This window comes from Equus asinus, chromosome 11 (genome assembly GCF_041296235.1).
Source record: "Equus asinus isolate D_3611 breed Donkey chromosome 11, EquAss-T2T_v2, whole genome shotgun sequence".
Taxonomy (NCBI): domain Eukaryota; kingdom Metazoa; phylum Chordata; class Mammalia; order Perissodactyla; family Equidae; genus Equus; species Equus asinus.
Window position 1 is genome coordinate 25177549 of NC_091800.1, and position 24990 is coordinate 25202538.

The 24990-nt window shown below is 38.7% G+C and overlaps 1 protein-coding gene and 2 long non-coding RNA genes across 19 annotated transcripts in view; 2 read left to right on the forward strand and 1 right to left on the reverse strand.

The window, feature by feature from the left end:
- The window catches only part of LOC106837716 (uncharacterized), a 115327-nt gene extending 102127 nt beyond the window's left edge, over positions 1 to 13200 (forward strand). For all 5 annotated transcript variants that reach the window (XR_011506911.1, XR_011506913.1, XR_011506909.1 and 2 more), the window contains one exon: positions 12814 to 13200. This is a non-coding gene — a long non-coding RNA (uncharacterized lncRNA). The remainder of the gene's footprint in view (positions 1 to 12813) is intronic.
- TRIM13 (tripartite motif containing 13) lies at positions 1 to 13605 on the reverse strand. Of its 12 annotated transcripts, none has more exons than XM_070520650.1 (4): positions 13278 to 13472; positions 12434 to 12538; positions 8542 to 8608; positions 1 to 1792 (listed from the first exon to the last, which is right to left on the reverse strand). In XM_070520650.1, exons 3-4 carry the CDS (start codon positions 8551 to 8553, stop codon positions 563 to 565), a joined length of 1242 nt encoding a protein of 413 aa, XP_070376751.1. In that variant the 5' UTR covers positions 8554 to 8608; positions 12434 to 12538; positions 13278 to 13472; the 3' UTR covers positions 1 to 562. The 12 variants fall into 12 exon arrangements, with proteins under 12 accessions (XP_070376751.1, XP_014706899.1, XP_014706898.1 ...); XM_014851413.3 differs by having other exon boundaries at positions 12434 to 12541; positions 13278 to 13449; XM_014851412.3 differs by having other exon boundaries at positions 12434 to 12541; positions 13113 to 13302.
- LOC106837717 (uncharacterized) lies at positions 13597 to 24675 on the forward strand. 2 transcript variants are annotated; one of them, XR_011506916.1, is made up of 7 exons: positions 13597 to 13732; positions 14222 to 14300; positions 15128 to 15391; positions 22353 to 22491; positions 22648 to 22721; positions 23664 to 23756; positions 24176 to 24675. It is a non-coding gene; the product is annotated as an uncharacterized lncRNA (long non-coding RNA). The 2 variants fall into 2 exon arrangements; XR_011506915.1 differs by lacking the exon at positions 13597 to 13732 and having other exon boundaries at positions 14161 to 14300.
- Positions 24676 to 24990: the final 315 nt, after the last annotated feature.

Sequence of the window (24990 nt, forward strand, 5' to 3'; positions counted from 1 at the left end):
TTGCTTTACAAGAGGAGTCTTTATTGCATGCTTAAATGAACAATCACTATTACACTATCTCAATCAATACAATATCAGATCATATTACCTCCCCTTTTTCCATAGCATAAATACAACCAATACTGGGGGTAGGATGCTTATTTCAAAAGCACTCATTAAAAAGGAAGGAGGAGGGCCAGCCCCTGTGGCCTAGTGGTTAAGTTTGGCACACTCTGCTTCAGTGGCCTGGATTCTGTTCCCAGGTGCAGACCTACACCACTTGTCTGTCAGTGGCCATGCTGTGGTGGTGGCTCACATCTAAAAAAAGAGGAAGACTGGCCACAGATGTTAGCTCAGAGCAAATCTTCCTCGGCATAAAAAAAAAAAGACGGCTTCAGGACTGTACTATTAAATTTCAATTTTATCTTTATGCTACCTAATTTGAACATGTGTAGGACATTATTTTTGAAAGGAATACTTTTGGAGAAAAGTATCTCACTGGACTCTTGACCAAATCTAAACTACCACTGTTCCCTAACACATTTCTAACGAGAGACAGAGAACTATGTACTTGAAACAGATTTTATAATAGTTTATATTTGCACACAAATTCTGCCACATTGTTCAGCACCACCAAAGTAAAATTCTTGAATCTTTCACTGAAAATGAAAAACCAATCTGTCACCTGTTCCCAGGAAAAAACTGACAGTTCTACAAAATCAGCTGATTTAGTCAGATAGGAACTGAAGTTTGAAAGATGGTCTTTCCAAGTTGCAAATTCATCAAATAAAGACCATTCTAGGAATATGGTAGGACCAAAGAAAATGAGAAGGCCAAGCAGAATGACTACCACAAATAACTGATAAAAGCTCCAGGGAATCTTGCTAATGAAAGTGCCAGTGTCTTGAGGCAAAGAAAGTTTATCCACATCTACTAGTTTTATGTCTTCCCATTGACTGGTATCAAAGTTCTTCATTAAAGGGCTTGTGGGCAAATTAGAGGGAGGTAAAGGAGTTTCCTTGATTACTTTTATTTTCTCCCTGAACTCCTGCATCTGTTGCAGAAATATGATAGGTTCTGACACGTCTTTGAAAGCCTCAGCAATGTTAAAGGCCATTCGTTGTTCCTGCAAGATGGTGTTGAGTTTGTTGATCTCTGGGTCATAGGCTTGCATAACTGCAAGTTTCATGGTCTCCAAGTCAGACAGGATTTCATTCTTCTTTTGATCTAATGTGTGTTGTAACTTCTCAAAAAACTCCTTCACTTTATCTGAATCTTTAGTCAGTAACTGTAGAGATTTCCTTTTGCTAGTTTCCAAGGTATCCAAGCGAGAAAGAGCATCACCCCGACGCCAGGTCTCAAAGCTCTGGAAGAGGGACTCAAAGGCATCCCTTTCCTGAGCATAGGCATCTTCAATAGAACAGAAGACATGCTTGGTGTGGTCACCACGAGTAGCACAGATCCCACAAATCAGCTGCATATCAGTCAGGCAGAAAATGTTGAGAGGCTGCCCCAAGTGTCCTTTGCACACTGGCATTTTGGGAGAGATCTTGATCTTGTTATACTTCTCCACAATACCCTTCAGGGAGTAATTAACCTGCAGGCTATTGACTCCAGTAGCTGAAGTTTCCTTACGGCATGTGGGGCACTTGAATGGAGATAATCTCCACAAGGAATTCCTCACATTCCCCTCTAAGATCCCTTCTAAGCATTTTTTGCAAAAGTTGTGCGAGCAAGGCAAAACTCGAGGATCATCAAACAGACTGCAACAAATTGGGCAGGTGAGATCTTCTTCAAGCAGCTCCATCACATCCTACCATAAAGAAAGAAACACTTTATTTTACTCCAGTAATCCCCTCCACACGGACTATGTAATACAGTCATGTGTCACTCAACAGGGATACATTCTGAGAAATGCATCACTAGGCAATTTCGTTGTTTTTCGAACATCATAGAATGTATTTACACAAACCTAGATGGTACAGCCCACTACACACCTAGGCTATATGGTACTAATCTTATGGGACCACCGTTGCATATGTGGTCTCACATTGATAAACATGTCGTTATGCGGCACATGACTATAATCAGAAGAAACTATCTTCACAGGCACTAAAATTGATCTTTCACTAAAATAACCAGGCAAACAAAGGAAATAAGTGAGAAATTTGGGAAGAGAATGCACACCAAAGCAAATTTCATCTGCTGGGACTAGAACACACTCCTTATTAGTATGGCTCCCTGTACACAAAGCCTTTGTGTGGGCTTTCCAACAACAGTCTTTGGCTGAAACAGGGTTAGGACTAGGACAACTGCAAGTTGAGCCAGCAGGACCCAATTGATTGTTTTAAAACAGAGAGCTGACTACTAGCTGTCAGAGACAAAGCTACTCAGTGTCTGAATAGAATGAGCTCTTTAGTCTGGGCCCACAATTATAAAATGGTGTGCTCTTTAAAAGAAAGCGCACAGAAATATAAATCCAAGCATGTACTCTCATGCAGACTTCTATTAAAAAAGTGGCATATTTTTCTATCAAAGGCAAGATCACAATTATTAAAATCATGGGTAAAAACATAAGATGAGAGAGTTGCAATTCATTCTTCCCTAGAGAATTAAATGATTTTAAAAACCACTTGAACAGTAATCAAAGCCATCTTGTACTATCTAGAGCATCAGTTCTCAAAATGTGGTGGGCAGAAACCTAGATGTTCCCTAAGGCTCTTTCAGGGCATCTGTGAGATCAATATATTTTCATAATAATACTGAGATGTTATTTGCTTTTGGCACTGTGTTGACAATTGCACTGTAAAAGCAATGGTGAGCAGACACTGCTGGAGCCTTAGGAGCAATCAAACAAGGTGACAGGTAGCACCAAATTGTACTACTAGTCATTGTATTCTTCACCACCACATACCCACAGTAGGGGTCAGGGTGAGGGTAGCCAGTTTCATTTAAGAATGTTCTTGATGAAACAGTAAAAATTATTCATTTTATTAAATCTTGATCCTTGTGTATGTGTCTTTTTTTTTAATTTGTGTGTATGTTTGTGAGGAAGATTGGCCCTGAGCTAACATGTGTGTCAATCTTCCTCTGTTTTGTTTGTGGAATGCCTCAACAGCGTGGCTTGATGAACAGTACGTAGGTCCACGCCTGGGATGCAAACCCGTGAACCCCAGGCCACTGAAGCGGAGAGCACAACCTTAATCACTATGCCACTAGCCTGGCCCCTGTGTACATGTTTTTTTTAATATTTTGTATGACAAAGTAGGAAGAAAACACAAAGCATTTCTGCTACATAATGGTAAGCAGATATTGTCTGGGGGAAAGCACTTATGTGATTGAGCTGCAAGCTGAACCAGCTGCCTTTTTCGTGGAACACCATTTTTCTTGACAGAACAAATGACAAACTGGCTATTCAGACTTAGGTATCTGGCAGACATTTTCTTGAAAATGAAGAAAATGAGCCCATCACTTCAAGGAAAACAAATGACAATACGTCTTGCCAAAGATAAAAGTTGAGTTTTTGAGTGAAAATTAGAATTCTGGAAAACATTTTGCCACTTAAGAGCTTGATGGATTCCCATTAATTAAGGACTTTTCTAACAAGTGGGGATATTAACAAACGGGGTTTTTTAAGGGGGGAGATTATTGTATAATGAAATATGTTAATATTTGGAGATCTGCATAACACAGTGAACTAATTGGTTCAAATCACCAATGTATGTTGTAAATCATGCATGGGTAAAAGACAGAAAGACCAATACATTCAAAAATACGATTTCAGGGCCCAGCCCGGTGGCACAGCAGTTAAATGTGCACGTTTAGCTTCGTTCTGCTCCAGTGGCCTGGGGTTCACTGGTTTGGATCCCAGGTTTGGACAGGGCACTGCTTGACAAGCCATACTGTGGTAGGCGTCCCAGATATAAAGTAGAGGAAGATGGGTACGGATGTCAACTCAGAGCCAGCCTTCCTCAGCAAAAAGAGGAGGATTGGTGGCAGATGTTAGCTCAGGGCTAATCTTCCTCAAAAAAATATATATATGTGTAAGATTTCAGGGTCCGGCCCAGTAGTATAGTGGTTAAGTTTGCATGCTTCCACTTCAGCGGCCCAGGGTTCAGATCCCAGGTACAGACCTACACACTGCTCATCAAGCCAAGCTGTGGTGGCATCCCACATACAAAATAGAGAAAGCTTGGCACAGATGTTAGCTCAGGGACCATCTTCCTCAAGCAAAAAGAGGAAAGAAGACTCCAGTTGTCTTCTATAAAATAGAAATTCATTAGAGAGATCCATAACTATGTAAAGCAGTGCCATTCTTCTCACAATTATGTTTTGAAAAATAGTTATTTTTCACAATATTAATGTTAACATGTAATAGGTTTATCATTATTTTAAATGAATTAATATCAACATTTTTCTCAGTTTTAATTTCTAATACAGTAAATATATACAGTACACACGTAAACAAAAGCTCTTGGGATCCTCAATTCTTAAGAGTATAAAGGGGTCTTGAGGCCAAAATATTTGAGATCCCTGATCTAGAGAATACCCTTTCTCATTGCAAGTTTATTATTTTAAAATGTACATTTTAGGGCCGGCCCCGTGGCCTAGTGGTTCAGCACACACTGTTTCGGCAGCCTGGGTTTGATTCCCCGGCACAGACCTACACCACTCCTCAGTGGCCATGCTGTGGTGGTGACCCACATACAAAATAGAGGAAGGAAGACTGGCACAGCTGTTAACTCGGGGTGAATCTTCCTCAAGCAAAAAGAGGAAGATTGGCAACAGATGTTGGCTCAGCAAAAAAAAAAAAAAAAAAAAGAACATTTTAAAACTTCCTAAAGTTTTTTTTATTGAGATAACATTGGTTTATAACATTATATAAATTCCAGGTTACATCATTATATTTCCATTTCTGTGCAGACTACATGATGTTCACCACCCAAAGACTAATTACCGTCTATCACTGTACACACGTCCCCTTTTACTCCTTTTGCCCTCCTCCTTCCCCCTTCCTCTCTGGTAACCACCAATCTAATCTGTGTCTATGTGTTTGTTTGTTGTTGTTTTTATCCTCCATATATGAGTGAAATCATAGGTATTTGGCTTTCTCTGTCTGACTTAATTGGCTTAGCATAGTACCCTCAAGGTTTTAAAACCAAAGATAGTGCTAAATATGTCCTCATTCAGTTTATTGTCCACATTACCACCAAAGTAATAAATAAAATAGGATCTAATAATCTGTAGACCATTTATAATCAAAAATAAGTAATTTTTTAACAGGAATTTTAAGGGTCACAATTGAAGCTACAATCTAGAAGATAAACTATTTAATAAAAGTTAAGCTGAGCTTGCAGGGCTAATTTGTTTATGGTTTTATATTAAGTTGTGAGAGAGAGATATATATAATAAATATATAATACATAAATATTTAGAACTAAAGCAAAGATTATTCTGTCAAATTTAGTTTCACATAGCAAAAATGTGTGATTAACTGATTTTTCTGAAAAACCTTTTGTGACATGAGAAATCATATAGCCTTTGAAAGGCACCGGGGAAAAAATGGCTATAAAGACTGTAGTGTGCTAAGAGAAGTTATCAAGCAGCTGTAAAACATTACGACTTTTTAGAACCGAGGAGGAAAACTTTCATGATCCTCCAACCCAGTCCTGTTGCACACTTTATTACCTCCACTGCTCTCTGTTATCTTTCACCTAAGAATTCTATGCTAAGGCTAGATTTTGGAGTACGCAGTAGAAACAGGAAAGTAGTAGGGGGCATCATTCAATAAAGTAAACCTAACCTTGGCAAGTTAATATTTCCAGTGAATCCTATCCAAGCATATGAGATAAATAAGAGGAAAAACAAAAGATACCAAGGGGTTGGGATGAGGAGGAGAAAAAGGGCACCCAAGGCAAAGAGAAACTTTGAAGAAAACTGAGGATACTGCAATAGGGGCCAAGAATAATTTTAAGGCAATCAAGTATGATCAAAAGGAAAGGGAAAATGGCAGACACAGGAAAATTTAGAAATAATAAAAAGTCATCCCAAAGCCATAATCAACTTATAGCTCTTAAAATGAACCAGAGAAAAAAATTACTACTTGGAAAGTCCCTTGTTAAAAAATGGCATCAAAATTACAGTAGATCCTGTTGTTCCATTTTTAGTGATACAGCTTACAAATTTTGATTTATAATTTAAAGATTCTTATTTGCATTCACTTTAAAAGCTAAATACTGTTTTGTTTTCTTCTCTTAACTTTATATTCAAAACTTTCTCTATGACAAAACTATGTGACTACTACTTCCATAGCTGACTTTCAGAGAAAACTGAGACACAGTAGCCTAATCCAAGAAACCATGGCAAGTTTGTTGCCACAAAAGTTTTAAAGGAAAATACATAATAAAGAGGTTTTTAGTCTAAGTGAAGAGTAGGCTTCACAATAAGGGAACTTACAGATCATTTTCTTAAAGTGTGGCTAACATAAAAATCTGAAGACATCAATAAAGCTTACTCCTTTGAAGGAACTAAAGTACACAGCCCCTCTTATGGGGAGTTAATTTTATCACAATATAGAAGTCAAGAAAGTTGATGTGAACAAAATTACTGTTCACCACTCATAAAATTTAAGCTTAGCTAATGTCAAAATAAGTGCAGAAAGGCAAACAAGTTTTCCAAGATTCATTTCTTCCTTTGAAAGTGTTTCTGAAAACCAAAAAAGTCTAAATATCGAAGCATAAAAATCTATTTTCCCAGCAATTAAAAACTTCCCAAGTTTTATACCAACAAAGAAAGTAGCCATATACCTAGTTGTCTACCACCTCTCTGATGTTCAATCTCGTTTTCCTGCCATATTTATGTTTTTTAATATACTTTTAAACTTCTATACAATAAAATTCACTTTCTTTTGGTATACAGTTCTATGAGTTTTGACAAATGCAGAGTTGTATAATACCACTACAGATTTATTTTTAAGCAAATTTTCAAGATATCCACACTAAAGGAAGACTACAAAAACTGCTTTATCAATCCTACCTTGAGTGGGTACACAGCAACAAGAGTCTCTACAAATGAGAACTGTTAACATGACAACCAGAATATTAAAAATGGAAAAATCAATGCTTACAAAGGAGTCATAACTAGAAGTAAAAGCTAATATGTGTGTATAGCCTTCTCATTCCTAGAAGTCCTTGGTTTTTGAATGATCAACCCAAAATGATTATAACGCAAAAGATGCTCACTTATTGACTCTTAAACAAAAGTTAATTTTAATAAAAACCTATTTATTAAAAGAAACTTTCCTATTAAACCTTTGAATTTCATTAGTTGATATCAATATAAAGTTCAAAATATTACCCATTATTTCTTTCCAAATCTCATTAGAGAACAAAAAGAGAAGCCAATATATTACAGTTAATATCTTAATGATTTAAACCAAATTTCCATTCTGCTTTGAGGCATCTTTGACCTCAGGAATTTCAAAGTAGTATCTAAATACCTAACAAGTAACTAGACAGCAATATTGAAACTCACTTTACAGACAAAACTAAATTATAGGAAGCTCTACGAAACTGAGCACCGTCAATCTTATCTTAGAGCAATGCTTAGAACAAAAGGACTCACCTTTTTTTTAATCACTTCCTCTCAGCATAGTAATCTTATTTTCAAGTAGTATACTATATTTCTATTTTAGATTGAGATCCACTAATAATGCTTTCTTGAAACTCATTAAGGGTCTAGCTAACAACTATTGAATTCAGGTAGAGGATGTAAGGATATTTATTGTAGAATCATTTGAATTTTCTAGATACTTGAAATTTTTTACAATAAAAAGTTGGGGGGAAAACTAGAAGAGGGTCAATTATAAGAAAACCATATTGAGCTCAAAAAGTAAAACTTCAGAAACATTAACTAAGTATGATAATCTGCTACAGTATTTTTGTGTGTGTGAGAGGAATATTCACCCTGAGCTAATATCTGTGCCAGTCTTCCTCTATTTTTTGTATGTGGGATACCTCCACAGCATGGCCAATGAGCAGAGTACCTTGGCACCCCAGATCCAAACCCATGAACCTGAGCCGCTGAAGTGGAGTGCACAGAACTTTAACCACTCCGCCATGGGGCCAGCCCCTGTTTTATTTCTTATAAAATAAAAAATGTATTATTGGAAATCTCTAGATTCAGGCCTGTGAGACTGACATACTTATATGGTTCTCAGTCTAGGACCTTTGACAAACCACTTACACATAATCCAGTTTCTCTTCTCTTTGTACAACTGTTTTGAAAAGTATCTAATAATAGATGAAAATTATTTATAAAGTTTTTGTTTTAAGTACTCTATATCAATGTGTTATTACACTTCATTCTGGCTTTTAGAGACTGTTCCATAACTTAGGTGATCAAAACAGGACAAAGAAAAGATTTCCGATATCTCAAAACAGGAATATTAAAATTAATATATCACATATAGTGTCTAAAATAGCTTATCTAATTGTTATGTGGCTCTTGCAAACACAATATAAAAGTCACCTATGTGTCCACATAACACAATAAGTAACTTACCTTTTCTGGCATTATCCTAGAGTGAGTAGTAGTAAAAATTTCCCCCAAGATATTTCTAGTAGGATTCCTGAAAAGTAGGGCAAAATAAAGCTAGTACAGAAGGTCTAAGAGCTTGGAAGGCCCATCAACTCAGAAAGTTCACAAAAAGTTTTTGGACTAAGGTGACATTATAATCCAGACCACTCAGAAAAACTCATGTTTTTCCTTTCTTCAGTGTACTACTATTTCACCTTGACTCTTTCTTTTGTTTATTATTCTTTTAACTCATCTTCCCCATACTGTTTGAAGGAGTACCATATTTTGATTTCCTCTTATGCTTTCTTTTTCCCCCACCCTGCTCTTCACCTTACTTATCTTTCTCTTTTTCCTTTTCCCAGTTCACTTGATAATCACCCAAGATGTTATTCTGTAATCCTGTAAACCTGCAGCATTAAATCAATAGGGTTTTTAGGATACCAGTTAGATCAAATATCCCTGTCCCTCTTACGTACAACTATTGAGAAATCTATGTGGTCTCCAAATGGTGTTGAATCCCATTCTCTCCCACACAAATGAAATCAATTACATAAAGACTAAATTATTCTCCTAGTCTGGTACCAACCAGACCCAGATATTTATCTTTACCTATTAAGAGTTCAAATTAAGTTAATTTAAGTTGCAACTCCTGACTTCTGCAAAGGATTCATGAACCAGAAATGTCTGGTTTCTTTTCTCCCAAATAAATGTAAACGGGTTTAAGCGAAGGTGGCAAATTTTTAACCATAAAACAAATTGTCTTCTTTTACAACCATAAACTTGGCAGTCATTAACCTAAACTATTATCCCCAACAGGTTAATATCTATTAAAAGTTTCCGTGATCTAACTCTGTATTTGAGGTTAATTCTAGCTTTCAAAAAGTACTGTCAAAGTCTAGCATTCAGTAGGTAGCTAGCTAGATTTATCTATATAGGTGAGATTATTTACATAGTATGGTATGAGCAAAGTTCCTTATACTCAGTGTAGAATTATATATGCACATATTATTCTAAGTAAACTTCATCTACAGAATATATCGAGTAACTAATTATGCTAAACTTTAAGCAGGTTTTAGGTTGGCTATGCTATATATACTATGTTGGCACTCCTTGCTTATATTCAATACTGCAAATATGCAGGGGGAAAAGGAAGAGCTCCTCTGGGAGTTTTAAATGGGAAACCAGGCTGTTGCCAAGCAGGATATAATTGTAGCACATATGCCACAGGGAAGACAATGATTTAAACTATCAGCAAATATTTTCATTCAACTTTTCCTTAGAAGTGTATCTAAATCTATAATGTAAATGAATTAAAAAGAGTTCACATTAAGGGAATTCGCTTTATAGAAAGCTTAAGTAGAATGTAACTATTCTGTATTCAAAGGACACTTGTATTTGGTTAACTGTTATGAGAGGTGGGCATAGCACTCTATTATTCCAGGACCATTCTAGTATCTAGAGTCTCAGGCCAAGGTAATGACAATGGCACTGTCTTTCATGAATAACAAAAGTGGATAATTCAGTGATCTAATGATATTTTTAAAAATGAAATGTAAGCCGAAACTCAATTCCTGCCCTAAATTCAGAAACAGCACATTTACAAAGATATCATTACCCTAAAAGATATGATGAATGCCTTATAAAAAGGACAGAGAAAGCTGACACCAAACTGAAGTTGGAGAGCTTATCCATGCAATTGGCTTTTATATTTTTCTTAAATTATAAAATTTGTGATTATAGAGAATTCAGAAAATACAGGAAAAAAATCACCCATAATCACATCACCAAGGTATAACCACTGTTGTTATTTTGGTATATTTCTTCCAATATTATTTTGGCTTATTTCTTCCAACCGTGTGTGTGTGTATGTGTTTGAGCACACACTTATTTTTACCACTTATTACAAAAGTGGTAGCATAACACAATTTTGTATCCACTTTTTTTCACTTATTTTATCACATGCATTTTCCCCATCTTATCCATATCTTATGGATATGTTCTTCCTTATTGGTTGGTTTTTTGGTATTATAACATTTAAATGAACACTTTGTAGAAAAGTTCTGGTCCACAGCTCTGATTATTTCCTTTGACAACTCCCTTAAGTATACTGGTAGGTGGCTAAAATGTAGGAACATTTTGAAGGCTCTTGAAAAGACTGCCAAGTTTCCCTCTGGAAAGAGTATACCACTTTATGAACTCTAACCAGTGATGAATGAGAGTGCCCCACCTCTCCATGCAGTTCCTGACCTTACAAGAGAAACTTTTTGTGTGTGTGTGTGTGAGGAAGACTGGCCCTGAGCTAACATCCATGCCAATCTTCCTCTATTTTATGTGGGATGCTGCCATAGCATGGCTTGATGAACAGTGCTAGGTCCGCGCCCAGGATCTGAACCTGAGAACCCCAGCCACCCAAGCAGAGCATGCAAACTTAACTACTATGCCATGGGATCAGCCCCCAGAACCATACTTTTATAGAGCTTAGTAGAAAAACAAGAACAAGGCACACTTTTTCTTATCATACCTAACCAAGTTTAAAATACAAAACAGCTTAAGGCAGTTAATATTAGTATGCATCTGTGTATTACCAATATATAGAGATAATATATAATAATAAAAGTTATGGGGTAAGAATAAAATAGAAATACTGAGTTTAAAAACATCTTTGAGAACATCTAGCTAAACACCTAAATTTATAACTAAAAAAACTGAGGCCCTCCCAAAATGGAGATTTCTCAATTGTACACAACAAACTAGACATAGCACCTGAGTTTCCCAATTCTTAGACTTGAGCACTATCCAGAAAGTGGATCAAGAATTCCATATCCTCATTCATAAAAAGGAAAAGTTTAATCATGGGCTCTCTAAATCCCTTAGAAAATTCTATGATTTTTACAAATTAGATTGTAACAGGCTCTCCAGTGAAGAGGAAAGAGCACTGAACCTGCTTCTGAATACCTAGGTTCAAGCACTAGTTTTACCCTTTATAGAATGAAAATTTTTACACTCATAATGTTCTTGGAAAGATTAATGTGTGATAATTCTGTAAACTCAATGATATAAATATAAGGTGGTTTCATTACATATGTGTACAAATACTGTAAAAACTGTAAATACACATTTAAAGTGTTATGTTAGAGCATGAGTGTATTAAGCAAGAAAGGTCCCAAAAGCCAGTTGGATTCTCTTGAACTGTAATTTCAAGGAGAGGCAAAGCAAGTATTACATGGGATAGCAGATACAAAGCACCTGCATGGAAATGGGCATATCTGATCAAAAGCTGTGGCAGAAGTAGGGCCAGGTAGCCAACCAATCATAAATGTATATTATAAAAAGAATAACCTGGTGTTACGGAAGGACTTATCAGGGAGGTTTAGTATGTCAGCTGGTGCAAAAAAGATGGTATTTTTAGGGAAAGATAAGACAGCCTGAAGAAATGTATCTAACCAGTTAACAGCTCCATCAAGTTCTACCAGAGGGAGTGGCTATATAAATAAAATTATGCTTTTAAAATACCTATTATATAAACGTTTCTAGCGTCAGAAAACTCAAGCCCTGTTGTACAAGCCCTAGCAGGGTGGCACAGGAGAAGGGGGAAAAAAATCTATATAAAAAAAAAAAATGCTGCCGAAGCCTCTTTTCCTTTGCAGTATAAATCTTTGAAGTATAATACATCTCAAATAATTGCCACATAAAGAATTTCCAAGTATGGAATCTATTTTTCTGAGTTTTGACAAAATATGAAAACAACAAAGACCATCCATGAGGCTGGGAACACATACATTCTATTCTACACATTTCAGTTTTGAAAGGCCTCAAGAAATTGAGTGAGTTTTTGTTTTTTGTTTTTTTTAATGTAGGAAAAAATATTGTAGTTTACCTCTGTCCCCTGCAAGCAGGTGTATGCGTCAGGGTTACTATTTCCCAGGGCAAAGCAATCGGTTTTAGTTTTTTTTCCCACGTTGTGACTGACTATAAAACGAAGCTACTGCAAAAAAAAAAAAAAGAAGAGGGTATTACGTATTTATTTGCACAGGATTCTTAGTCTTGACCCTCTGTTTTTTCAATCGTCCCCCATAAATAAAGGCAGCCTGCTAGGACCTGTGAAAAAAGCAGGAACGTGAGCGAGGCTGGAGATCTTTGTACTAAGGAGCTTCCCGGTTAGGGCGCCCTCCCTGGGCACAGGCAGCCTCCCCAGGTTCAGTGCCGGGGTGGTCGCGTGCTCGGCCTTCTGGTTCATGGTCGCCTTTTCTCTTGCAGGCAATACCGAGGCGCTGGCACTGAAGCCGGGCAGGCTCGGTAGTCGAGGTTTTCTGGAGCAAAGACACGCTGCCCCGGCCCGCCGGACGCCCATCTGCACGCCGCTCCTCCCCACGCCCTGTCTCGGTGCCCCGCTGATTTCCGCTGTGCTGCTGGGACTAGAGCTCAAATTGAGCTCTCCGCCAGCCCCCCACCCACGCAAGTCCCTGCCCTGCCAGGGCAAGTCCCCACCCTCGCGGTAGGCTCAAGGACCACCCCCCTTCCCGAGAGGAGCCCTGCGGCGAGTACTTATCTCCGACCTCCGGGGCCGCGGGAGGGGCCCCGCCTGAAGCCGCGCAGCCGTCCCTCGTCCAGCCGCGGGAACTGCGCCTTACGCGCCGGGCAAGGCAGGAAAATGGACTCGCGGCACCGGCCGGGCCCCGCCCCACCGCCTTCCTCCCCACCGCCCTCCTCCCCACCGGCACCTCGGTCCGCCTCCCCGGCCGGGTTTCGCCTTTGTTGCGCCTCCTGGGTCTCGCCTTTCTCGCGGGGGAGGGAGTGGATGAGGTGCGGCGGGCGTCCTTCCGGTGTCTGTAACCGCCACCGCCCGCGGCGCGCGTGGAAGAGGGGCGGGCCCAGGGCTGCTCGCTTCTCCCTTCCAGAGCGCTGCGCGCGCCCGCGAAGCGTCGTGCCGGGAGCGGGCGTGGGTCGCGAAGACGAGCGGGCTTGGCCTAGACTGAGCGCGGGCGACGGGAGGCGGCGCCGTCCCCGGTGGAGCCGCCCGGGAAGAAAGCCGGCGCGCAACACGATGGTTGGGTTTGGATTGTTGTACTTTTTTTTTTGTTCGTTGCATTTTTAGGAACAAAAAAAAAAGCCCAACCCTTCACACCACTTCATCCGCATCTCTGAGGACCAGAAGCCCGGCCACAGCGGCTTGGTGGTACGGAGACGACTGTCTGCACCGCACCCCCGACCCCGGGGTGGGTGGGACGGGCACTCGCATTGGGACCAACACCAGGGCTGTAGCCAACGGCTCCGGCCAGAGCACAATCAAAATAAGATTCAGTACCGTCCCCCCACAATCTTTCACCTGTTCCTTTGCAAGCTTTAGGCCAAACACCAGCGACCCAATTCTATTTAATATTTTTGTTTAGGGAAAACACTACTGCTCTTTATTCTGGAGAAAAGGAAGAATTTAAAATTAGCGTTAAATTATCCACCGCTAATGGTTAAGTCGCTAACCTGACTCACTATTCTGACGTCCAGCCCCCTATGTAGGAACCTTGTCTAATATCAGACACGGTAAGCACTTACCAATGCGCAGTTCCAAGAAGGATACAAAGATGAAAGAATGGCTTTTCATTGATTCCAATGATCTTTTCATCAAATTTTGCCTTTGTAGAACAGTTTCTATATTTATGTCATTTAGTCTTCAGAAGAACACTATGAGATGGAAATTATGATGCTCATCCAATAAATGAGGAAACAGATGAAGTGATTTCTCCAAGGTAAAACACAGGGGCCAAGCTGAAACTCTACAGTCAGATTCCAGATATAGTTCTTTCTACAGCACGGTCACTGTCGATGCCAAAGAAAACCACCCCATTCTCCTACTACGTTAGTGTTACCTTGAAAAAAAAGGAAAAAACCTGATTTATGGAAACATCTTAAATACTCTAATATGAAAATGATACAAGAGTGAAAAGTTAACTTATAAATCACAAATTATCTTTAATGTAATTATATAATTTATATAGTTGATCTGGCTGGTGGTAGATAATGAATAAACTTCTGGCCAGCTAAATGTACTAGTTAAATTTGCATAGAAATCCCTAAACTGTTAAAAAAATGAACTATTAAGAGAACATTATATGTTAAACTCTCTTAAGTATAGAAAAACAGGGAAGGAAGAATAGCCTCTCTCTCCTCCCATGGTCCTAATAAAACAGTGGTCAGGGAATCACCACATACAGTGTGACTAGAAAAAAAGAGTAACTGCATAATAAAACCTACATGCACAGCTACATCCTTCCTGGAGGAGCACAGTGTAACTAGATCCTGTTACTGATGACGCTGAGGGATTGTCAAAATTGTTGTCACACTGGAATTCCCTTCTATTGAGTGTTCTTCAAATAAGTAAACTAACAGCTGAAGATTAGAATTCATATGTCAGCACAGCAATAAGACTATAAATATAGTCATTTAAGTTTCTGTCTTTTGTAATGTATTTTTACAGGTAGAATTTCTAATATTTTATATATATGAAATACATATATTCTTTGTTGTGTTGATTTATTTCATGCTTTTTGTTGTGGTTTTTGTTTTTTTGAGGAAGACTAGCCCTGAGCTAACATCTGCTGCCAATCCTCTTTTGTTTCTGCTGAAGAAGACTGGCCCTGAGTTAACATCCATACCCATCTTCCTGTACTTTATACGTGGAACACCTACCACAGCCTGGCTTGACAAACGGTGCGTAGGTCCACACCCGGAATCCAAACCAGCGAACCCTGGGCCGCAGAAGCAGAACGTGCGAACTTAACCACTGTGCCACTGAGCCAGCCCCTTCATGCTTTTGTTTTTGTCCTGAGCCTTGACAAAGGTAAAAACTGCCACCTACCAAGACATGTGACCAGGTGTTGCATAACAAAAGGGACAGTGCTAAATTTGGTATAGAGTGAAATGTAAATTATCAGAATGGGGAACATCTAGTAAATAAGCCTGGAGCAACTGTGTGCAGGAGAGGGGTGCTGGTGAGCCTTCTCAGACACATTGGAACATTTTATTATTATTCTGTTCTTCCCTTCCGGATAGCTGCCAAAGTCATGAGTGCAAGCCCCAACGTTCCCCAACAAGCGTTCCTGGCAATACAAAGCAGTAACATTGCAAGGTGTGGGGGAAAGAGCAGAGGCTTTGAAATCAGTTCTACGTCCAAACTCTAGCTTTGCTGCTTACCAGTTGTTCAAGTTACTTAGCATCTCTAATCTTCAGTTTGCTCTTCTGTAAAATGGGGAACATGATTCAATGGATTATGATAATTAGGTTAATATATAAAGCAACCAACATTGTGTCTGACTTGTGGGAGGTACTTAATAAATGGTTGCTACTGTTAGATGGAACAAGAAAACCATGCTGGTTTTGGATTACATTGCCTTGGATTTGTAAGTTTGAGGCTCAAGCACAATAGTCTTAAGCAGAGCTAAATTGCCTATGCAGTAGAGGAAGCTAGCACCATAATTTCTGCCTTTCTACACCCAGCCCAGGGTGTCCTTTTAAAAAGTATATATCCTGCCATTTCTATACCTCCTTCCTTGTGCTTAAGGAAAGGAGAAAAAAAGGAAAAGACATCACACTCAACGAAAGGAAGACTTTACAGTTCTTTTTAAACATCTACAATTTCAGAGAGATTGAACATCCAAAATATTCTGTTAAAAGAAAAAAAATCTACCTGTACAAATATATTTATCACAAAAGAGAGAAACATACTTAAGACTTGATGAAATTAAAGGAATTAGTCCCTGGTTTGAAGAAAATTCCAGATTCCATATATTTCAGTTGCACAGTGAAGATCATACACAGTGGAGCAAATAGCAAGATCACTGAGGTTTGTAAGAGAATGAGAGATGTTTAAGCAACAGTAAACTTGGCCTTTAGTTGGGCTGTTTCTGTAGATGGAAAGAAAAACTGTAAGAATACAGTAAAATGTCAGACGTAATTAAGATGAAACTAGCATATGCTTATAGTTATATACTCAGGATTGTGCTAGGCACTAATCAAGGAATTTCCCATTTGGCTAAAGAGACAAGTTTTAAAAACATGAACTAGTTCAGTAATAGTACATAATAGTGGCTTTTTAAGAGCCAACGTGACTGGTGAAGACAAGATCAGAGAAGACATAAAAATCATCAGGGAAGATTTCACAGGAGAGGTGGGAGTCAGAGGGAACCTTTAAAGATCATAGGATTTGAAGATGAGAAAGAGGAAGAGCACTGGAGGTGGGGAACACAAGCCCAGGGTGGGGATGAGCTTCGCTGATACTGAGTCAGCAAAGAGCAGGGGCCGGTTTGAAAATAAAATTTGAGGCCAAATTGTGAAATGTTTTGAATGTCAGAATAAAGATTTGAACTTCATTCTGTAGGAAGTGGGAAGCGACTGAATAATTACATATATGGCACTAACAAGATGAGAGCAGAATTTTAGGAAGATTAGTCTAATAACAGGATCCAAGATTTAAGGGAGAAGAAATTTCCTTTATTTCAATACTTTTGAGGTTTGTTATTGAAACTTACAGATTTTTAAAAATGCAGTAATGTATACAAAAGTACAGCACATATGATTAAGTCCTATTGAACCATTTAATATCAAATGCGTTGTTTATTAAAGTTCTCAATTTATCAATAAAATGTAGAAAGGATTAACCATGACAAATATTCTCCTAGAATCCTCCAAGAGGAAATTATATGTATGTATATATATTTATATATCAATCATATATATAATTTATCTTACTATAATGAGCTTAACTATACATATGACTAAAGTTAAGATGTTGCTAAGCTTCATTTTAGAGTATGCCTCACTAGAGCTTTAAAAATCATTATATGTGTATACTCTGAAATGCAGTGCTGTTCTGATATTTTAACAATGATTAATTACATTCAATTATGTTAATTAAATGTTTTTCTAAATTTAATTTCCATATATGTAGAATTTTATTCTTGAAGAGTAACTTTATGAGGGCCTTAAGAAATGATTCATTCAGGTAAAGACTAATAAATACTGTATATTTGCAGTTGTTTAAAAGAACTTGATTTGTGGAAACTATTTTGGAGTTTTTCTGTTGAGTTCATCAATCGTTATGTGCTCTATTTTTATCTTGAAAAATGTCAGTTATGATAAAGTCATAGTTATGATTTAGAAAACTACATTCATCCTTTCTATGGGACATTTTTTAGCATATTTCTTCTACAAATTAAGGGTACAACAGGGGTAGGGGTTCTGCAGTTTTCAGCAGCTGGTAGATTCCTGTTCCTTCAACACACTCTCTTTATCTTAAATAAAGGCAATAAGACATCTCGTAAAACTTTGATTCTGAAGATCTAAACTTATCAGATATCTACCTGCACAGCATTGCACAAGAAATACATGCTTCATGTTCTTTAACATAAGCCTGGTTGAGTCTCTCTGATATGAAAATGCCTCGTCAAAAATGTTTTATAATGGTCGTGTTGTTTATAACACTATGCTGCTTGTTGCTAGAATGTGGCCCGATCTTCAGGAGTTCCTCCTGTATCTAAAGCAGCTTACACCCCTCCCAGTCAGGCAAAAGACACAGCCAATTCAGAAGATGCATGAGACTCCTTATACAATATCAGCACGGTTTAGGCATTTCGTGAAGGGCGTTGATCTCCGTGTTGTGAAATTCACTGGACGTTTTTTTCAGTTCTCATTTTCCTTAAGCTCTGAGCAGCACTCACTACCTCCTCCTTAAAAGGCCATCTTTCCTTGGCCTTAAGTAACATCACGCTCACTCCTGGGCTTTTTGTTTTTCTACTCAGAAACACTCGCTGTGTCATCCTCTGCTACCCAGCTTTTAAATTCTGGAATTCTTTGAACACTCAGTTTCAGGACACTCAGGACTTCAGTTATCATTTAATGACTCTCACATTCCCTGTAAAGCAGGGATCACAAACTGATAGCCTGTGGTTACACCATTTTTAAATGATGAAACTGTTTGAATTTAAATACTTTAGCAAAGGCATGCTCCTTCTCCTTCCTCTTCCACAATCCTTCATCTCTGCAGGCGTTTGAGTAAACGCTTGTGTAACCCAAGTGCCCACTGCAGCTTGAGGGTTCCTACCACCATCACTCCCCCCAAGTTCCTTCTCTCCCTAAGGCACCTCCTCACTGGCAACCAAACCCCACCTCCCCAGCCCTGCCCCCAACCATGGCACAACTGACACATCCCAGGTTCGTTTTCCAAGATGTGCCAGGCCAAGAACACGTCCCTCTTAATCATTTCACATCATCCTGTACTCTTCATCCTGCCACACACTGCAGTTGGTTATTATATATTTATTTGTGTAATTATTTGAATAGTATGTGTTTCTCCACTTGACTGTAAGCTCTGTTACAGCAAGGATTGTGTATGTGTGTGTGCATGTGTGTCTGTGTTTTTTCATCATTGCATTCCCAGCACCTAACCCAGGGATTATACATTTTTTTCCATGAAAGTTTTAGGGAAGTAAGACTTCTCTCTTTCGAAGACTAGTGATGTATTTTGAACTTCTAAAAATTAGTTGTTGAGACCAGCTGAAATGGTATGTACGCTGAATTTTATTCACTTAGAATAGGCACTTCAGTATATTTTATTTTATAAGAACAATATCTTTCCCCCCTTCGTTTACAAAGCAAAGTTTTTCAGACTCCTCCTATAGTTTACACAGATGTGTCAGCGACCTTCACTCTTTCACAGCATAGCTTGTCTCTAAAACGAGGATAATTTCTTGACTAGACCATCAGAGAATTCTTATAAAAAATTGAGAACCTTCTTTCTAAGCATAAAAAAAGACTTAATGATATAACTAAATAAAAATGTAAAACTTTTTATGTTAAAAACACAATATAGTCATAATACTATACAACTATTAAAGAGAAGATAAAGCTGTATGTATTGAAAAGGATATATCTATAAATATAGTAGGTGAAAAATCAAGTTAAAAATAGTATGTCGGGGCTGGCCCCGTGGCTGAGTGGTTAAGTTCATGCGCTCAGCTTCAGCGGCCCAGGGTTTCACAGGTTTGGATCCTGGGTGCAGACATGGCACCGCTCATCATGCCATGCTGAGGCAGTGTCCCACATGCCACAACTAGAAAGACGCACAACTAGAATACACAACTATGTACTGGAGGACTTTGGGGAGAAGAAGGAAAAATAATAATAGTGCGTATACTATGATTCCAATTTTGAAAAGAAATGTAATTGGTAGTATATGGAAAAAAACATGTGGAGGAACATATACAAAACTGTCAATACGAGAGGATGGAATTTGGGAAATTTTCAGTATCTGCATTTTATATCATTGTAAGTTTTTATATTTTTACATTGAGCATCTATTACTTTTGTAATGGATGAAAAAAGAAAAATTTGTAAAAGAAAAAGACAAACTCAGAACAAATATATGAAATGTGAATAACTGTGTTACAAACTCTTCCAAATAAATAACAAAGCAAACACTAATATATAAAAACAGGCCAAGTACATGAAAAACAGGACATAAAAGAAAAGAAATATAAATAATCAATAAGCATGAGAAAAAATTTCACTCTCATTGATAAACAAAGACATACCAAGCACAACATTGATACAGCCTTTTTTAGTAGATTTAAACTAAATCTATAGAGATTTAAAACATAATGATCAGTAGGCCATCGTTGAGAGGGAGAGGCCACCTCTTTTACTGCTGGAAACCAACATAGATGGACACAAACTTTTTAGAGGAGTTTGAAAATCTGTATCAAAAACACTCAAAATACATATACTTAATTCAGTTTCTGGGACGTTATCCTAGGAAAATAATCATAAATGCCACAATTTATATACCATGTATCTTTGTTACAGAACTATCAGGAGAAAATTAGAAATATTCTAATTATCCATCAAAAGGATATGAATTAAATGAATCCTGGTACATTTATATAAAATAATACTATGTAGCCATTTAAAAATCATGTTTTAGAAAACTATTTAACAACCTGAAAAATTTATGATTTTTTATCAAGTGAAGAAAAGCAAATTTCAAAACAGTATATGTAGCATGATGCTAATTATGTGTGTGTGCATATGCACATATTAAAAAGATATCACAATGTTAACAATTGTTATCCATAAGTAGTAAAGAGTGAGAATGACTTTTATTTTGTTCTGATTCCTTACCGGATTTTTCAAAGTTTCTATAATGGTTATACAATGTATTACTTTTATAATTAAAAAAACATTCTTTTAAAAGTTGCTGGCCTATGCTTTGGAAAAAAGTTTGGCTATTCCCCTAAAAATTAAACAGAGAATTACTATATGATCCAGGAGATCTACTCCTAGATATATACCCAAGAGAAGAGAAAGCACATGTTCATGTAATAACTGGTACATGAATGCTCATAGTAGTAGTAGTATTCAGAATAGCCAAAAAAAATGGAAACAATCCAAATGTCCATCAGCTGATAGATGGATAAGCAAAATGTGGTATACAATGGAATATTATTCACCCGTAAAAAGGAGTGAAATACTGGTTCATGCTACAAACATGGATGAACCTTGAATACATTATGCTAACGAAAGGAGCCTGACAAAAAGGCTACAAATTGTATGATTCTACTCAGATGAATTGTCCAGAATAAGCAAAATCATATAAACAGAAAGTCCATTAGTGGTTTCCAGGGCCCAGGGAAAGGGAAGAATGATGAATGTCTGCTGATGGGTACAGGGTTTATTTGGGGGGGGTGATGAAAAAATTCTGGAATTAGATAATGGTGACAGTTGAACAACCTTGTGAATATACTAAAACCCAGTGAACTGTATAATTTAAAAGGGTAAATTTTATGGTATGTAAATTATATCTCAATTTTTAAATGTGGAAAAAAGTTCATGGCTTATTAAAGTTTCCTAGAAAAGAAGAATCGCATTTTTAAAGTACATAGCACTTTATAAACATACCCTACAATGTGGTTAGTGCTGTGACAGAGGGATGGGAACAGTAAGGGGAAATTTATGTAAAATTTTCAAACCTGGAAAATTTTATATAAAAACTGTATCACAGTACACAAGGATGCATGTTTTTAAATATAAATGTTTCTGTCATAGTAACACAGGCTGTCAACTGCTAGTTGAGGAGGAAACTTTGCCACCCTCTCTGCCCACCGTCCCCAGGAAGGGTGGAAATCAGAGCTGAGACCCTAGAGAGGCCTTGCCTGGATTGGAATCTAGAATCTTCACCAGCAGTGTAACATTAGACAGATTACTTAGTCACTCTGATCCTCAGTTTCCTCATAGGTGAAACAGAGGTAATGACGGTCCCTATTTAAAGTCATTGTGGTATGAATTAAGGTTTTAGATGGGAAGCCCTTGGTACAATGAAGCACAGTACCTAGAAGTGCTCAATAGGTGTTTATCATCATCGTCGTCATCTTTATTATTGCATCTGTGAACCCGGACATTGCTCTCTCCTCCTACAGTGAAACAGAGTGTCACCTCAGAGTAGGGGAGGCCAGCATGTTTTCTGCCCTCTACCAGTGTTATGCTGGTAAACAGTTAACATTCAGCTTTGGGCTGAGGTGGGGGATGGGGAGGCATACTTTGTGGTGTTTACCAATTTCCACGGTGTAAAGGCTCCCACTATGGCTGATTTCAAGCTACCAACCTGAGTTGACTGAACAGGGAGTTGGAAAGAGATGATCAGAATCAGCTCTCAAACCAATAGGAGCCTGCTCCAGCACATCCAAGAAAGAATCTCTCTTCTCTCTCGCTGCCTCTGTTCACTGCTGAACCCAGGATATGTTCCCTTTCAGGCAGAGGAACAGGCGTACCTATCTGATGGGGTCCTGCAGAGGTAGGAATCTATTTATGCCCAGAAGATAGAGGAAGTCTTCAGACCTGAAGCCCAAAGCAGTGCTCAGGCCCAGCTTACCAGAGTGCTCACAGCAAACGGTACTTTAATTCTCATTTGCTAATGTTCCCTATGTATCTGTTTCCCTTGGGGGATCTAGGGGTTGAGTGTGGATCGGGGAAGAAAAGGGGTTAAGATCAAGTGTTTACTACAAGCAAGGACTATGTCAGATGCTTTTCTTGCATTCCCTCATCTAGAAGTCACCGTGGAGAAACTGAGGCTCGGAGTAGTTCATTAACCTGCCCAGAGTCCCACAGGGCAGGTTATCCAGGTCAGTCTTCATTCCTCTGTAGTAGGGAGTGAATGGGAATTCAGGAATTGGAGAGAGGAAGTATGAACAATTCTTTCTGTAAGAATGATGGGGAAAGAAGAGAAAGAGCAATAGTTAAAGAAAATATAGGGACATGGAGTCACTGATTCTATAATAAAAATAAGGCTCAGTTCCTCCAAGGTTGACACTGAAAAAGAGCCCCCAGGTGACTGCAGGGCAGAACGCCGCGTGCACCAAACCCCGCCCCTGCCCTGGAGATTTCTCTTTCTGTACGGAGTCTCACCCTGACTGTCTCTGCTCCATCCAAGCCTCCTCGAATCCTTTCTTCTTTCACAGCTGAGTCCCAAGCATGAGATGACAAAAGGCATTTCTTAATACCCCATGGCACAACCAAGGCACAGCTAGAAAGTTTTAAAAACTTCTCCGAAGGCCAGGGCAATGTTTTCTAACCTTGCCAGGTCATAGAAACTGCCCCAGACACTGTTTAAATATACAGAATGGCAAGAGATTTGGATTTAGAAGGTCTATAGTGGGCGCCTGGGAATGGATATTTTAAGTAAAGTTATGCCAGTTATCCTTAAATTCCTGCAAGTTCGGGTATTGCTGTGCTGGCAAGTAACAAAGAGAAATAAACACAGTAGCATAAACCCATGTAGTCTGGCTCACAAGAAAAGGCCTACTTACAACCATACTGGGGTCCTCACCCTCCCCTGTGGGTTTGATGCTTTCTTGGAACATGCTGGCCATTTAATCTTCAGTCCAGTCTGGGCCCAACAGAGGGAAGTCCTTTGCCAAATCCTAAGGTAGCAGGTGGGGAAGGGAAGGGGGTTTCTCCCATTCTTAATATGTTTCAAAGACTGGATTACTAGTTCCTAACTAGCACACCAGTACAGACAAGGTCTGTCTTTGCTCACCCCTTCCCTTTCTTCCTTGTCCCTCCAGCACGAGGTGGCAGCATGATGGCAGCCACCTCCCTCCCACAGGCCTCTCGGTCTCACCAGCACTTAGCCTGAAGGAGAGTGACCATCCGTCCAGGTTTGTTTCAGGAGACTCCTGACCTACTGCTAAGAGCCCAGAGCCCTCTCTGGTTTGGTGTCCCCTTTCTTTCTCAAAAGGTTCCCAGTTTGGATGATAAATTATGTAGTCACGCTGTCTATAACAGAGCTAGAACAAAAACACAAGTACACAAAAGCAAGAAGTAGTCTGCCAGCAATTTACATAATGACTTCCATTTATCAAGCAAATCACTCAGTGACACCACACACATCTTTGCAATTAATCCTCACAGCAACCCTACCAAGGAGTTTCGGGGACATGGATTTTGCCGATGAGGAAAGTAACAGGGTTAAATGACTTGACCAGGGTCATCCAACTATGAGGAGCAGAACTGGATTCAAACATCCATCTGCGTGACCCCAACTTCTACTCTTAAAGGGGCCTTCCTTCCTCCTCAGGGCATGGACACCCCACCTCCCAATTTCTGACTCTGTGAAGAAACAGAACTTTACCAAGACAGTTGGTCAGTTTCAACACTAAGGAAATACTCTCGATATTCATATTTTTTGTCTTGCATTTAAGAGCAGAAGTCTGTTTCTGCAGCTGTGTGTGTAATTCAGCTGTTGTTTCTGTAACCTACTTTGAAAGAACACTTCCAAAAGAAGCAACCGGGTCTACAAAAGCACAGTTTGACTCAAACAGATCCAGCCGATTCGCGAATGGAAAATAACGCTGAGGAATAAGTCTTGCATCACAGCATGATGGCTGCTCCAGGTCGTCCCTAATGAAACTAACGATTTAAGTGGAATAACCCAAAAAACGGGTGGTTCAAAATCTTTGCTTTACGTTTGCATAGGTTGGTCTTCTAAACCAGTTGCTCTCTCAGAAAAGGTGACAAATTTGTAACCTTTTCCTTTCATCACCAAATTCTCTGCAGCTTTTGTTTTTTCCTTTTTTTAAAAAAAAAAGAAGTAATTTTTTCATTTTGATTTTTAATTCCTAAAGCACTCCCTTAAGGCATTCTCTTTGGGAAAAAAAAATCACACATAAGGCTTAAGTGGTCTTTGAGCAATACCCCAATCTCAGACCTGTACGCTGTTACTGGTTTGTTTTTTGTCCTATTTTTTCTATCTGGGAAATTCTTTTTCTATGTTCGGCCTTTTCCCATAAAACTTCCAATGTAGAAGTATTTCCCTTCTTCCCCTCAAACTTCATCATAGGGAAGTCACTAAAATCTCAGAGACTGAGGCTCCAAGGGGCTACAGCAGCCTCT